This window comes from Oncorhynchus gorbuscha, unplaced genomic scaffold (genome assembly GCF_021184085.1).
Source record: "Oncorhynchus gorbuscha isolate QuinsamMale2020 ecotype Even-year unplaced genomic scaffold, OgorEven_v1.0 Un_scaffold_1227, whole genome shotgun sequence".
In the NCBI taxonomy this organism is placed as follows: domain Eukaryota; kingdom Metazoa; phylum Chordata; class Actinopteri; order Salmoniformes; family Salmonidae; genus Oncorhynchus; species Oncorhynchus gorbuscha.
Genome location: NW_025744547.1, coordinates 137,501 through 152,079, shown reverse-complemented (window position 1 = coordinate 152,079; position 14,579 = coordinate 137,501). Strand labels below are relative to the sequence as shown.

The following is a 14,579-nucleotide window of genomic DNA, read 5'->3' as shown; positions in this document are numbered from 1 at the left end:
TCCTCTTAACCTGCTACATTAATTATCCTAACCTGCTGCGTATGTTCTACTAACATGCTACAAAATTCAAATATGACAAAAGCTGCATCCTTTCTAGTCAAAACCATAATCAGTTGTATAGTAGTCAGTCACGGTACTTTGGGTTTGAAGTACAAATTGTTGTCATGGTGTTCATGGTTACCTGTCGCGTATTGCAAAGTCCTTCTGTTGCTCCAGTGCATGAACAAAGGTAACCAGGAAGTGCTTGTTGTTGAGAAGAGTTGAGAAGAGAGTGATTCCCTCCTCCATGTTAGGCTTGGCTGTGTTAGAGGGCTGGAGAGAGAGAGAGAGAGAGAGAGAGAGAGAGAGAGAGAGAGAGAGAGAGAGAGAGAGAGAGAGAGAGAGAGAGAGAGAGAGAGAGAGAGAGAGAGAGAGAGAGACAGAGACAGTTGGACAGGATAGAGAAAAGAGAGAGTTATGTGTATTGAACCAATCAGGGCCCAGTTTACCAAAAGCATCTTAAGGCTAAGTCATCGTTCGTTAGAAACTTTGTAGGCGCATCGTTACATCTCCAAGCTGTTTCTCAAAACCATCGTTATTAATGTTGCCCTTGAAAACCCTCATAATCTAACACCTGCCACTCAAACAGCTAAGTACATCGATAGATGCTTTTTTGCCCTACCACGGCACTTTATACACAGAAGATTTCCGCTAAACATAAAATCACATTGTTTATCCGCCTCTTCAGAACAAAGTTGACTACAAATACAAAGTTGCCAATGTCCTTGCAATTGATTAAAACAGCAGCGTTGCCTTTCTTTCAATCCTATCAGTATCAACACATGCCTCAACAACACACTTAGCGAACGTTATCTCTGCATGGTGTTTTGGGAAACGTATGTTACATACATGTTTGTCAGTTGCAGGAAAGATGCATCGTTAAAACACGTTAAAGGGAAACCGGGCGCTGTTCAATCAGACTCCTCGCTAATCCAAATCCACCTCATACCAGAGTATGACCACTAAAACTCATTATCGCTTTCCACCGGCTTTCTCATAACATCATCACAGTCCCCAGGTGCTTTCTAGTACTGTCTTCTAAACACTCCTAGCCTAGTTAATGCGGATGTATCCTGTCTAACGGTGCACCTAAGCAGTGCTCTGATGAAGTCTTCCCTCTGGACTGCAGCCATATGCTCCTGTTTCCACAGTGACAGAAGGAGAGCAGGGCTGTCCATTAAGATAAATGGCCGCCTGTGAGATTTGGACGCCGTGACCTGGAAAACACTAGTGAGGATCTGAAACCCTTTTTCACCTCTAGACAGGCTCCCCTGGCTGTCGACCCAAAACCATGCATTGTTCCAATAGTAGAGCTCACACACACACACACACACACACACGTCGGAATGGTTATGGTAGAATGAGTGCTGTGCCATCATCATCATGGAGACGGTGGGAAGTGTGTCAACAACCTGCCAGTGTTTGGGTGGGCTGGGATAGTGTTTGACAACGTAAAAAATCTCTGAATCATAAGGACTGGCAGCTGGTGAATGGGCATTAGAATGCAATGCATACACACGTCTGCACAGTTAGACACATACACGCATGCACGCACACACCCACCCATGCACACACACACACTCATTAAGGCACGCACGCAAGCACATACACATGGTTGTGCTTTCCTTCTACAGTTACTCCTAATCAACAGCCTCACCGTGGAGACTTAATCATCTTCAGTGTGACCCAGTTGTGAATCAAAGGAACGAGGAAGTAGAGGAATAGAATGGAGGCGCTCCAGGCAGAGGAGAGCAGAATGGATATGGAACACTTCAGGGGGTTAACTCTATACCTGCCAGTCTTGCAGAAGGGGGTGTGTCTCAGGGAGGGCTCGTGGACCGAGGGCGTCGTTCTCATAGACGGGCTGGACCAGACTCCTCTCATAGTCCGAACACATCTGAGGTAAACATACAGAGAGACAGAACCATTACATCGCGAAACGTATTTAGAGACAAACAGAGAAAGGGCCGGACACATCGACCATTGCTCTCAGGGTCAGAGCCAACAGAGTCAAATAATGAAATGAGCTGTCCCACGCACACATACACAGACTCAGCAAGGTGAGTGTGTGCATGTGTGTGTTTCAGTGTGTGTCAATGGGATAGAGGGTTGAGACTGTGGTTTGACCTTATCTTGTGGCAGTTGATTGAACAGTATTGTGTTGCTGTATGTTTTTGGTCTCTGTAAACCTGCGGAGATAGTAACCTACTGAGGTAACGACGCAAGTGTTTATCCTGCATCAGTGTATGTGTGAGTGTGTATGTATGTATGTATGTATGTATGTATGTATGTATGTATGTATGTATGTATGTATGTATGTATGTATGTATGTATGTATGTATGTATGTATGTATGTATGTATGTATGTATGTATGTATGTATGTATGTATGTATGTATGTATGTGTGTGTGTGTGTGTGTGTGTGTGTGTGTGTGTGTGACTAGTGAAGTAACAACATAAGTTACTATGTTCCATCATAGCAGCTTTTCAACAGTATACCAGCTCTTTCCTTCACATCTAAAAAACACACTGTCCACCTCGACAAACTTATGCAGTTCTATCTGTGAACAAGTGTGTGTGCATACAATAGACTGTGTGGGTGTTTGCAAGAGTCTGTGCTGATACTGTATGTGCATTGCTGTGTTTGAATACGGATGGTTGTACTAAAGAATTTGCATGCAAACGAAAGTGTGTGGGTGGGTTCACAAGTGTGTGCCAGTGTGTGTGTAGCTCTGTGTAGGGTATGTTTTTTGTGCGAGTGCCCAGCATTGTTCCTTGTCCTTGAAACTTCCAACTAGCTCTCACACTCTCACATCAGAATTAGACGTTCATCCATGTTTCTCAAAAGTCCAATTTCTAAGTCGTTGCAAATGTCAAATTACACATTTCGAAAGTTTAAGGTTAGGTTTAGCCATTAATTCCTCCAAATGTTTAAGTTAAGGCATCAATGCTGAATGCTTAAGGTAAGGGTTAAAGTTGGATTTGAACTTGATTCGAACTTGCAACCTTTGGAATCAGAGGCAGGTGCTTATGCTCATCCGCCATCGCCACCCACAACACCCTAGCAAAACCTAAATCCACTTGAAGGTAACAGTGCTCACTGTTGCCCCTAGTGGCTGGTCTCCACTTCAACTCCCGACGTCCTCAGACATGGATGAACGCCGAATACGTAATTGTATCACGGGTGACCTGGCTGGAAACGTCATGCTTGTGGTTGGAAACGTCATGCTTGTGGTTGGAAACGTCATGCTTGTGGTTGGAAACGTCATGCTTGTGCTGGAAACGTCATGCTTGTGGTTGGAAATGTCCTGCTTGTGGCTGGAAACGTCATGTTTGTGGCTGGAAACGTCATGCTTGTGGCTGGAAACGTCATGCTTGTGGCTGGAAACGTCATGCTTGTGGCTGGAAACGTCATGCTTGTGGCTGGAAACGTCATGCTTGTGGCTGGAAACGCCATGCTTGTGGTTGGAAATGTCCTGCTTGTGGCTGGAAACGTCATGTTTGTGGCAGGAAACGTCTTGCTTGTGGCTGGAAACGTCATGCTTGTGGCTGGAAACGTCATGCTTGTGGCTGGAAACGTCATGCTTGTGGCTGGAAACGTCATGCTTGTGGCTGGAAACGTCATGCTTGTGGCTGGAAACGCCATGCTTGTGGCTGGAAACGTCATGCTTGTGGCTGGAAACGTCATGCTTGTGGCTGGAAACGTCATGCTTGTGGTTTGAAACGTCATGCTTGTGGTTTGAAACGTCATGCTTGTGGTTTGAAACGTCATGCTTGTGGTTTGAATACAAAACACACTGTTATGTCTGTCTGTATCTCTGTATGTCTGTGGAAACACACAGAGGCATAGACAGAACATCTACACCTGTCCAACAGGATGGATCAGAGAGGAGAATAATTTTACTTCTAACAAATATATGTTCTTCTTAAGGGACTTAAACCACACCATGGTTGTCAAGTTTTGGGACGGTAATAACTTGGATACATGAAGACCTTTTCAATGTAAACTGTAAAAAATATTCTGATGGAAAATCTCTCTCTAATGGTTGTAGTAAGGTGATACCCACCTTGGGGAAGAAGAGGTGTGTGTGTGATTAACTGACTCACCTTGGGGAAGAAGAGGTGTGTGTGTGTGCTTAACTGACTCAACTTGGGGAAGAAGAGGTGTGTGTGTGATTAACTGACTCACCTGGGGGAAGAAGAGGTGTGTGTGTGTGATTAACTGACTCACCTTGGGGAAAAAGAGGTGTGTGTGATTAACTGACTCACCTTGGGGAAGAAGGTGCGTGTGACAAACTGTTTGTACTCCAGGAAAGGGATTCCCTGGCTGCGGTTCAGCTCCTTGGTCAGGTCTGTCATGTCTGTCTGTAGCTCTGCAAAGCCTGGAAGGACACCAGAGGGTCACAGGACATTAAGTCATATACAGTTTAGAACACGTAAGACAACTCTCAGTCTCATCCCAGAACACAGGCCCAAAACGATGTATAAATGGTTTCGAGAGCGCCACTTTCTGCTCCATAGCCGTTGCTAAGTGATAATTAACGCTTCCGTGTTGTGCTGTTTATTTGTGATAGTTTTCTAAAACTGATGTCCAGTGAAAGCAGATATGCAATTTGTTGACACTACAACACAGTAAAGACTTAGATACAATGCCTTGCAAAAGTATTCATCCCCTTTGGCCTTTTTCTTATTTTGTTGCATTACAACCTGTAATTTAAATGTATTTTTATTTGGATTTCATATAATGGACATACACCAAATAGTCCAAATTGGTGAAATTAAATAAAACAATTACAATAAATACAAAATTGGAAAAGTGTGCATATATATTCACCCCCTTTGCTATGAAGCCCCTAAATAAGATCTGGTGCAACCAATTACCTTCAGAAGTCACATAATTAGTTAAATAAAGTCCACCTGTGTGCAATCTAAGTGTCACATGATCTGTCACATGATCTCAGTATATATACACCTGTTCTGAAAGGCCCCAGAGTCTGCACCACCACAAAGCAAGCAGCACTCCAAACAGGTCAGGGACAAATTTGTGGAGAAGTACAGATCAGGGTTGGGTTGTAAAGAAATATCAGAAACTTTGAACATCCCATGGAGCACCATTAAATCCATTATTAAAACATGGAAAGAATATCGCACCACAACAAATCTGCCAAGAGAGGGCCGCCCACCAAAACTCACGGACCAGACAAGGAGGGCATTAATCAGAGAGGCAACAAAGAGACCAAAGATAATCCTGAAGGAGCTGCAAAGCTCCACAGTGAAGATTTGAGTATCTGTCCATAGGACCACTTAGAGCTGTACACTCCACAGAGCTGGGCTTTATGGAAGAGTGGCCAGAAAAAAAGCCATTGCTTGGGAAAATATCCCAGTGGCTAGATGTGGCAAGCTTATAGAGACATACCCCAAGAGACTTGCAGCTGTAATTGCTGTAAAAGGTGGCTCTAGAACGTATTGACTTTGAGGGGGTGAATAGTTATGCAGGCTCAAGTTTTCCATTTTTTTGTGTTATTTCTTGTTTGTTTCACAATAAAAAATATTTTGCATCTTCAAAGTCGTAGGCATATTGTGTAAATCAAATGATACAGACCCCCCAAAAATCAATTTTAATTCCAAGTTGTAAGACAACAAAATAGGAACAATTATAAGGAGGGTGAATAATTTTGCAAGCCACTGTAGGCCTAATAAAAAAACTTCAAATGGTAGGCTAACCGTGTCTCTCTTGGTCTCTGTCTGGATCGATCTGAATTTTTGTCGGTGTCCATTTTGAAAGTGCTGAATGAATAGGCCTACCTTGTTGCAGGTACGTTTGTTTAAACGTAGAGCTACTTAGAGTGTGTTAATCATATAAGAACAAACATATAAGAACAAACATGATGAATTTACTGAACATAAATGTAATAATGTTTGTGTATAGTTCAAAAGTCAAAACTCATGTTGGTTTTCGTTATTATTATCCTTATTGAAGGACAATGAGGTTCATATAGACTTACACAAATCCACAAGAAGTCAGTAGAAACCACATTTGTTTAAGCAAGTCAGCAATATCAACTATGGTTTAAAAAAGTCAGTAAATGAGTCTGAATTAACTGTTTAGCTGCCAGACAAGGCTCCGCTGATAGCAAGGTGTAGCAATGGTAAGGATTTACTTCATGGAGATGAAAGGAAAGCTCTGCTGTCGGGACAGCTTTATGTAGGCCCTAACAATTTGTGGGCACTGTTTGGCACAGTTACAGTGCAATTCATGTATTGTTAATGTAGTGCTGTGCAGTGGCTTTGCATTTTTGTGGAGTTTGCAAACCAAGATTTACATGCTAAAATCGCCACTTATCCTAGAGTAGAATTTGTACTCACTTGAAAACAATAATGCAATTATTAATTGCATTGTGTGTTGTAGGCTAGTCTAGGTAGGATAATTGTATTGTCCCTAAACAAGATCAATAGGGGAGCCTTTTGAGCTCAGTGTTTCATGTCTTCACTGTTCTTTCTTGCACGATGGATTTCCACAATTCTTGTGGATTCATATTGAAAATGTATGCAGATTTGAATGCTTTTATATGTGATATGATTACTAGTTAGCCTATTGCAGATCTGGACAAATGTGACTCGTTTCAGGAAACTAGGCATATGTCGCGTGTCACACTTCATAAGAGAGCCATTTGAACGTAAACTTTTTCAATGCGTTTTCTTCTGGCAGAAATGCATTCTGGAACATGTGAACTTTCATGTTTCTTAATAACAAACTTGTATGCCAACTGTAGATCAAAATAAAATTGTTAAATTACGAGTCTAGTTGGTTTAACCAGAGAAAAAGCCAGCAACCTTCCCGCTAGCCATGATTGTCTGAGATAATGAGTGGGCTGGACATGCCAAGAGATGGGTTCTGATTGGTCTGCCATATAGCACGCGTCTGTCTATTTGAACTGGTCAGTATGTGTAGGTAATCCTGTCAGCTTAAATTTTTTTTTTATATATATATATATATATATTGCGTAGTAGAACTGCATAAGTGTTGCTCTCCACTTTCGGGAGGACCGAGTTTTGAAATCAGTTTAATTAGAGTATGATAGCTAAGGAGATGTAGAAAACCCCTGCCTTCGGATTACATCATCAAACTAAGGGCAACGATGGCATCCGTGACAGGGAGTAGCATCCATCCATGATGTATACGGGTAAGAAAGTCTAGCTAGCTACATTTTCAGATATTACACATTTCTAATTTTGACAGAAAGTTGTTTCCATTTCAAGTTAAAGTGTATTGTTAGCCAGCTAGCTAATGTTAGCTGGCTGGCTCGCTAGCTGACATTACATGTATGATCTTAGTATTCATATCTCAGTGCCTTTTGCTTTGCTAGTTATAGCCTAATGTTAGCTAGCTAACATTGAACCTGGTTGGTTAGCTACCTGCAGATTCATGCAGGGTAGTAACGTCCTGAGTTGGGATTATTGTTCATTGTTTACCTAGCTTGCAAAAGACTCCACTATGCAAGTAACCATTTCAATAGAATATCACTGCGACAACTGTTGATAGACGTAGCTGGTAAATGGCTATCTACTCCGATTTCAGAGCCCTCTAGTTTGAGTCTGCCAGAGCGCAAAATAACGAACGCTCAACATCCGTTGAATATGTCCGGTGTCAGTAAACATTGGCAAAAAAGCGTAAATTGTTGCCAGCAGCACAGTTGCAGTCACTCTGGATAACATAAAAATTGCCTAACCAGCTCTGCTAGGGCGAGTAAAATAGTCAGTGAGCTGTTCTCTCATTTGTGTCTGGAAGTAGCTAGCAAGCTAGCCAAAGTTAACCAGTTAGCTTGGGTTCTTGACTGCTGTTGTTAGGACAGAATGCTCGGGTCAACCCTTAAAGAGATCGGTGGGGCTAAGGCTTAAGAGGGTGTAAATGATGCTGAATGGGTGCAGACAAAGAAGATCTCTCCAGTAGGTACCAAAACATTCAAAGGTAATTTTCTCAAAAGTCAGGTTACAAGTTTATCAACATAATTACTTTTCCATTGTTCCTCAAATGCAGTGTATGATGTACCATTTTGTAACTCTGTGTCTCTGCTTTTGTCCAATGTAAAAAACACAATTTCAAATGTTGTTACTTAAGACTGAATCAAGGCGGCCGGTCACCAATGATCCACCTACCACTATTCACTATGAATGGTGTATAGAGGGCAGGATAGACAGTTAGACTGGTAGACTATATTATACTGTGGTATGGTATAGTAAACGTTAGCATGTGGAAAAGCGTAGTGCATAAGGGAAGAACCAAAACATCTTGATATAGGGGAGGCGCATGTAAGCAGATGAGGACAATTTGCTAGGATTGTCACGGATACTCCCTATCCGGCGCTTTAGGTCACTGAGCTGCTCATTATTACGCACACCAGTGACCATCATTACACACACCAGCGCCTCATCAGACTCACCTGGACTTCATCACCTTCCTGATTATCTTCTCTATATCTGTAACTCCCTTTGGTTCCTTCCCCAGGAGTTCTTGTTTCTGTTCCAGTGTTCATGTCTGTACGGGCGCAGTGCACGCTGACACGGTCGACAGGTGCAAGGTGTTTCCTCCGACACATTGGTGTGGCTGGCTCCCAGGTTAAGTGAGTAGTGTGTCAAGAAGCAGTGCGGTTTGGCGGGGTCGTGTTTTGGAGGATGCACTGCAGTGATGGGACAAGACTAACTACCAATTGGATATCACAAACTTGTGGAGAAAAAGAGGTAAAAGTAACGACAAAAATAAATAAATGTCTGTACGCTACCCATGTTTCTTGTTTAGTTCTATGTTCATTTAGTTATTATTAGTTATTAAATACACTCCCTGAACTTGCTTCCCGACTCCCAGCGTTCATGTTACAAGGAAGGAATACATTATATGGTAAAACCTGCAAAAGAGCGAATGTAAACCAGGGAAAAGACGCACTACCCTCCCCTGTGCCCAATAAAAAACACACAACCCTCCCCAAAGCAAAAAAAACAAGTTAGACAACCCTCCTCTAGTTTGGACCACCCACCCCAGCAAATTTTGAACTGTCCCTAATCACTCCCACACATACCAAACTCTTCTCATTCATCAAGATGGATGGTCCCTGCAATATGTCAATCTCTCCACTGCCACCTTAGTACATGACATTTACTTTTCAGTTATTTAGCAGACATTCTTATTCAGAGGGACTTATAGTAGCAAGTGCATACATTTTTAAAAACTTTTTCGTAATGGGAATCGAACCCCACAACCCTAGCATTGCAATTTCCCTTCTTCCCCTCCCTTCTCCCCTCTTCCCTTCTCTCCCCCCTCCTATTCTGCCCTTCCCAAACCCATCCCTCGCCCCTTACACACTTACCCTGGTCTCACCCACACAACTGTCTGTGTCCTCCAACAAACCTCCCCTCCTCCCACACATCTCTCCACAGACACATCCCTGACTCATGGCCATCTTCCTCCCTCCTTTCCCCTCTCCCTCCATTTCTCTTTCTCTATTCATCCCTATTTATCTATGCTCAGACATTCTGTGGCCTTCAGACTGGCCCTCCTTCATCCCCCCCTCCTCTCCCCTTCTTCTCCCCTCTCCCTCCTCTCCTTACCCCTCTCCTTTCCTCCTCTCTCCTCATCTCCCCCTCCTCTCCCCCCTTTCGTTTCCACTCTCCTCTCCTCTCACACACCCACCGTTTCGCCCCTTCGGGGTATACATTACCGAAGCCGTGTGTCACCACCATGTGTGAGTGAGTGAGTGAGTGAGTGAGTGAGTGAGTGAGTGAGTGAGTGAGTGAGTGAGTGAGTGATCAGTACTCAGTCTCTGTGTTTTGTGAGTCACACTTATTAAGCATAAACCTCTCAACTGCTGCCATCACATGTACACACACACACAAAAGCACTATCTCTAGGTGATGGTCCATGTTTTCTGTCTTCCCTCATGTAGCCTTGGCCAGATTGGGCTGTTACGGTGACCGTATTATGAGTCATGACCGCAGACAAATTCCATGTGACCATTTAGTCACGATAACTAGGCTTATTCAAGCTCTGATACTGCTGATGGTCATTAGTAGCCTACCAAACATGCTAACTGCCTGGTACTCAGCGCTCTATTGTCCCTCTAATCACTCTGACATCAATGCATATGTATTCAAAATCTAATCAAACACTTCATGAGAGCCCATGAGCTTTCAATAGGCTAGGCAGACTATATTTATTTCTCAACTTCCCTAATATGAATCACATTCCTTCGCTTTACAGCAGGAGTATAGCCTACCTGATTGCCATAAAAATGATCCACGGGAAAAGCGTCCTCCATTCGCTATTTATGTATTTTTCCCCCTGCCCCTGTTCCTAGACAGGTGTATGATAACGGTCCATTCTAAATCAAAACTAATTTCACACATATTATTTACCATATGTAAAGACAAGATTAAATTAAGAATAGTCTGATGGGTGACAATATTAGCCTCTCCCTTATGAATGATGTATTGTCACTTGTGAATGATGCCCAGCGTGTGCAGAAAGGCAAGAAACAGTGCATCCCCTTTTTTTTAGCAACTTTTAAAAATCATAGTCAACCACCTCATGTAGCCTAGCCCATAGGCCTGTATGTTGATAAGGTTTGTATCACACCTCATGTAGTCTAGCCCATAGGCCTGTATGTTGATAAGGTTTGTATCACACCTCATGTAGCCTAGCCCATAGGCCTGTATGTTGATAAGGTTTGTATCACACCTCATGTAGTCTAGCCCATAGGCCTGTATGTTGATAAGGTTTGTATCACACCTCATGTAGTCTAGCCCATAGGCCTGTATGTTGATACGGTTTGTATCACACCTCATGTAGCCTAGCCCATAGGCCTGTATGTTGATAAGGTTTGTATCACACCTCATGTAGTCTAGCCCATAGGCCTGTATGTTGATAAGGTTTGTATCACACCTCATGTAGTCTAGCCCATAGGCCTGTATGTTGATAAGGTTTGTATCACACCTCATGTAGCCTAGCCCATAGGCCTGTATGTTGATAAGGTTTGTATCACACCTCATGTAGTCTAGCCCATAGGCCTGTATGTTGATAAGGTTTGTATCACACCTCATGTAGTCTAGCCCATAGGCCTGTATGTTGATAAGGTTTGTATCACACCTCATGTAGCCTAGCCCATAGGCCTGTATGTTGATAAGGTTTGTATCACACCTCATGTAGTCTAGCCCATAGGCCTGTATGTTGATAAGGTTTGTATCACACCTCATGTAGTCTAGCCCATAGGCCTGTATGTTGATACGGTTTGTATCACACCTCATGTAGTCTAGCCCATAGGCCTGTATGTTGATAAGGTTTGTATCACACCTCATGTAGCCTAGCCCATAGGCCTGTATGTTGATAAGGTTTGTATCACACCTCATGTAGTCTAGCCCATAGGCCTGTATGTTGATAAGGTTTGTATCACACCTCATGTAGTCTAGCCCATAGGCCTGTATGTTGATAAGGTTTGTATCACACCTCATGTAGCCTAGCCCATAGGCCTGTATGTTGATAAGGTTTGTATCACACCTCATGTAGCCTAGCAAATAGGCCTGTATGTTGATAAGGTTTGTATCACACCTCATGTAGCCTAGCCCATAGGCCTGTATGTTGATAAGGTTTGTATCACACCTCATGTAGCCTAACCCATAGGCCTGTATGTTGATAAGGTTTGTATCACACCTCATGTAGCCTAGCCCATAGGCCTGTATGTTGATAAGGTTTGTATCACAACTAAACTGGGAAAATATATTCTTAAAATTAAGCAAATGAATCCGCTTAACATCCAGTATAGAGCCCACCTGACATACATTGCATTCGGAAAGTATTCAGACCCCTTGACTTTTTCCACATTTTGTTACATTACAGCCTTATTCTAAAATTAATTAATTTGTTTTGCTCCCTCTTCAATCTATACACAATACCCCATAATGACAAAGCAAAAACAGGTTTTTAGCATTTTTTTACATTTACATAAGTATTCAGACCCTTTACTCCGAACTTTGTTGAAGCACCTTTGGCCGCGATTACAGCCTTCTTGGGTATGACGCTACAAGCTTGGTACACCTGTATTTGTGAAGTTTATCCCATTCTTCTCTGCAAAACCTCTTAAGCTCTGCCAGGTTGGATGGGGAGTGTCACTGCACAGCTATTTTCAGGTCTCTCCAGAGATGTTCGATCGGGTTCGGGCTCTGGATGGGCCACTCAAGGACATTGTCCCAAAGCCACTCCTGCGTTGTCTTGGCTGTATGCTTAGGGTCGTTGTCCTGTTGGAAGGTGAACCTTGGCCCCAGTCTGAGGTCCTATGTCAAGGATCTCTCTGTACCTTGCTCCATTCATCTTTCCCTTGATCCGGACTAGTCTCCCAGTCCCTCCTTAAACCTCCTTATGGCATGATGCTGCCACCACCCTGCTTCACCGTAGGGATGCTGCCAGGTTTCCTCCATACGTGACGCTTGGCATTCAAGTCAAAGAGTTCTATCTTGGTTTCATCAGACCAGAGAATCTTGTTTCTCATGGTCTGAGATTCCTTTAGGTGCCCTTTGACAACTTCAAGCGGGCTGTCATGTGCCTTTTACTGAGGAGTGGCTTCCGTCTGGCCACTCTACCATAAAGGCCTGATTAGTGGAGTTGCCTCAACACAATCCTGTCTCTGAGCTCTATGGATTGATTTTTGCTCTGATATGCACTGTCAACTGTGGGACCTTATATAGACAAGTGTGTGCCTTTCCAAATTATGTCCAATCAATAGAATATACCACAGGTGGACTCCAATCAAGTTATAGAAACATCTCAAGGATGATCAATGGAAACAGGATGCACCTGAGCTCACTTTTGAGTCTCATAGCAAAGGGTCTGAATAGTTATCTAAATAAGGTATTTCTGTTTTTTATATTTAATAAATGTGAAAAAAATTCTAAAAACCTGTTTTCACTTTGTCATTATGGGGTATTGTGTGTAGATTGATGAGAAAAAATGTTTATTTAATCAATTTTAGAAAAAGGCTGTTAACGTAACAAAATGTGGAAAAGGTCAAGGGGCCTGAATACTTTACTCACTGTACATAGGTGGCGCGTGAGTTTCAAGTTTGGGGAAGATCATTTTCACCATAAAAATGCACCTTTATAATAAAGCATTACATTAATAATCGCATTTGCAGTCACTTTTGAGAATGGTGTTTTCCTGCTAATTGATTGCATTTTGGAACATTCGAGCTTATAGCCTGCTGACATGTGAACATTGTTGAGCTTCTAATGTGAAGAAATAGCCTAATAGTTTATCAACATGTTAAGCTAAACGTTCTGATCTGTTGCATCAGCCTCATGGCTTTTGAAAGTGGTTTTGATGCTAGTGGTTGTATTAATTTGGGATCTATCGCATCCCACAACTGTCCCAGACTATGTTTGGAATATTTCTTTCTCGGACAGAATAGGTCAATTTTTTTAAAGGCCATTAAGGGGGGTGCCACAGGGAAATTTGAGGCCTGATGAGAATATTATCAAGTGCTTTTCAAATTGTGAATGAGAGACTGATGAAGTGTGTGCAGCCTGTGCAAGAAACAAAGCAGACCTCCGACCTTTCATGCTGCTTTTTTCAAACCATCATTAGAGTCGAATTATGCAAGCCAAAATGTTTTTATAATTCAAAACATATAGCTCAATGTTTTTATCACAACTAAAATTGCATAAATAACTCTAAATTATGCATATAGGGGGACCTGTTTTTTTGTTAATCACTCAACACAGAATAGCCACAAGTGCGCGCTCCCTCTGAAATAATTTGGAGAAAATATCCTTTCTATTTTATTCAGCTATGTTCAATTGCATTCTTCATACTATAAAATAATATACAATTATGCAAATTCTTAGCAAATATTGCCTGCTAAATGAACTAATGTGTTCCATAGCCATATGGCATAGCCACATCAGGGCCTAACATAAGGACGACCCAGAGTATGCTATTCTGTTCTTCTGAAATAGACTACATTTCCTTCATATCATATTTCTTTAGACCTATCTAAAATAAGTCATGGATTTATTGTGAAGTTGTAGGCAATATTACATGGATTTATTAGACTTTTTAAAAATGTTCCAAAGGTCTGCATCAGGGCTTGTAGGCTGTGCGTGGAAGCCAAGAGATGCTAAATGTGTTTATGTTAATTAACGGTCAATTACCGTGAGACCGGCAGTTATTTGCTTGATAATCTCCGGCTGACAAACTTTCATGACCGCCACAGCCCCAGGAACATCAGAGAACATGAGAGAGAATTCAATGGAGCTCTAATAACATGGCTGAGTGTAGGGAGACCTGCTGGTAGCATTACGGATCACACACTCCTGCCTTTTCAACTCAGTACAAGTGTGTGTGTGCATGCGTACGTGCATGTATGAGTGTGTGTGTGCGCATGTGTGAGTGTGTGGTACTGCACCTTTGCGGATCTCATCTCTGATCTGGGACTCCATCTCCTCCATCTGCAGCAGAGTCTTCTGCCAGTAGCGCTCCGCCCTCCGGCTCTTAGTACAGT

At 42.5% G+C, this 14,579-nt stretch overlaps 1 protein-coding gene across 1 annotated transcript in view; it reads right to left on the bottom strand.

The window, feature by feature from the left end:
- Nucleotides 1-14,579, bottom strand: part of LOC124016934 (plexin-D1-like) — a 136,611-nt gene that overhangs the window by 26,380 nt on the left and 95,652 nt on the right. The window contains exons 21-24 of the mRNA XM_046332270.1: nucleotides 14,484-14,579; nucleotides 4,309-4,421; nucleotides 1,832-1,936; nucleotides 182-312 (exon numbers count right to left, since the gene is read on the bottom strand). The exon at nucleotides 14,484-14,579 is cut by the window's right edge and continues 12 nt beyond it. Of these exons, the coding sequence (XP_046188226.1) occupies nucleotides 182-312; nucleotides 1,832-1,936; nucleotides 4,309-4,421; nucleotides 14,484-14,579 (445 nt within the window). The remainder of the gene's footprint in view (nucleotides 1-181; nucleotides 313-1,831; nucleotides 1,937-4,308; nucleotides 4,422-14,483) is intronic.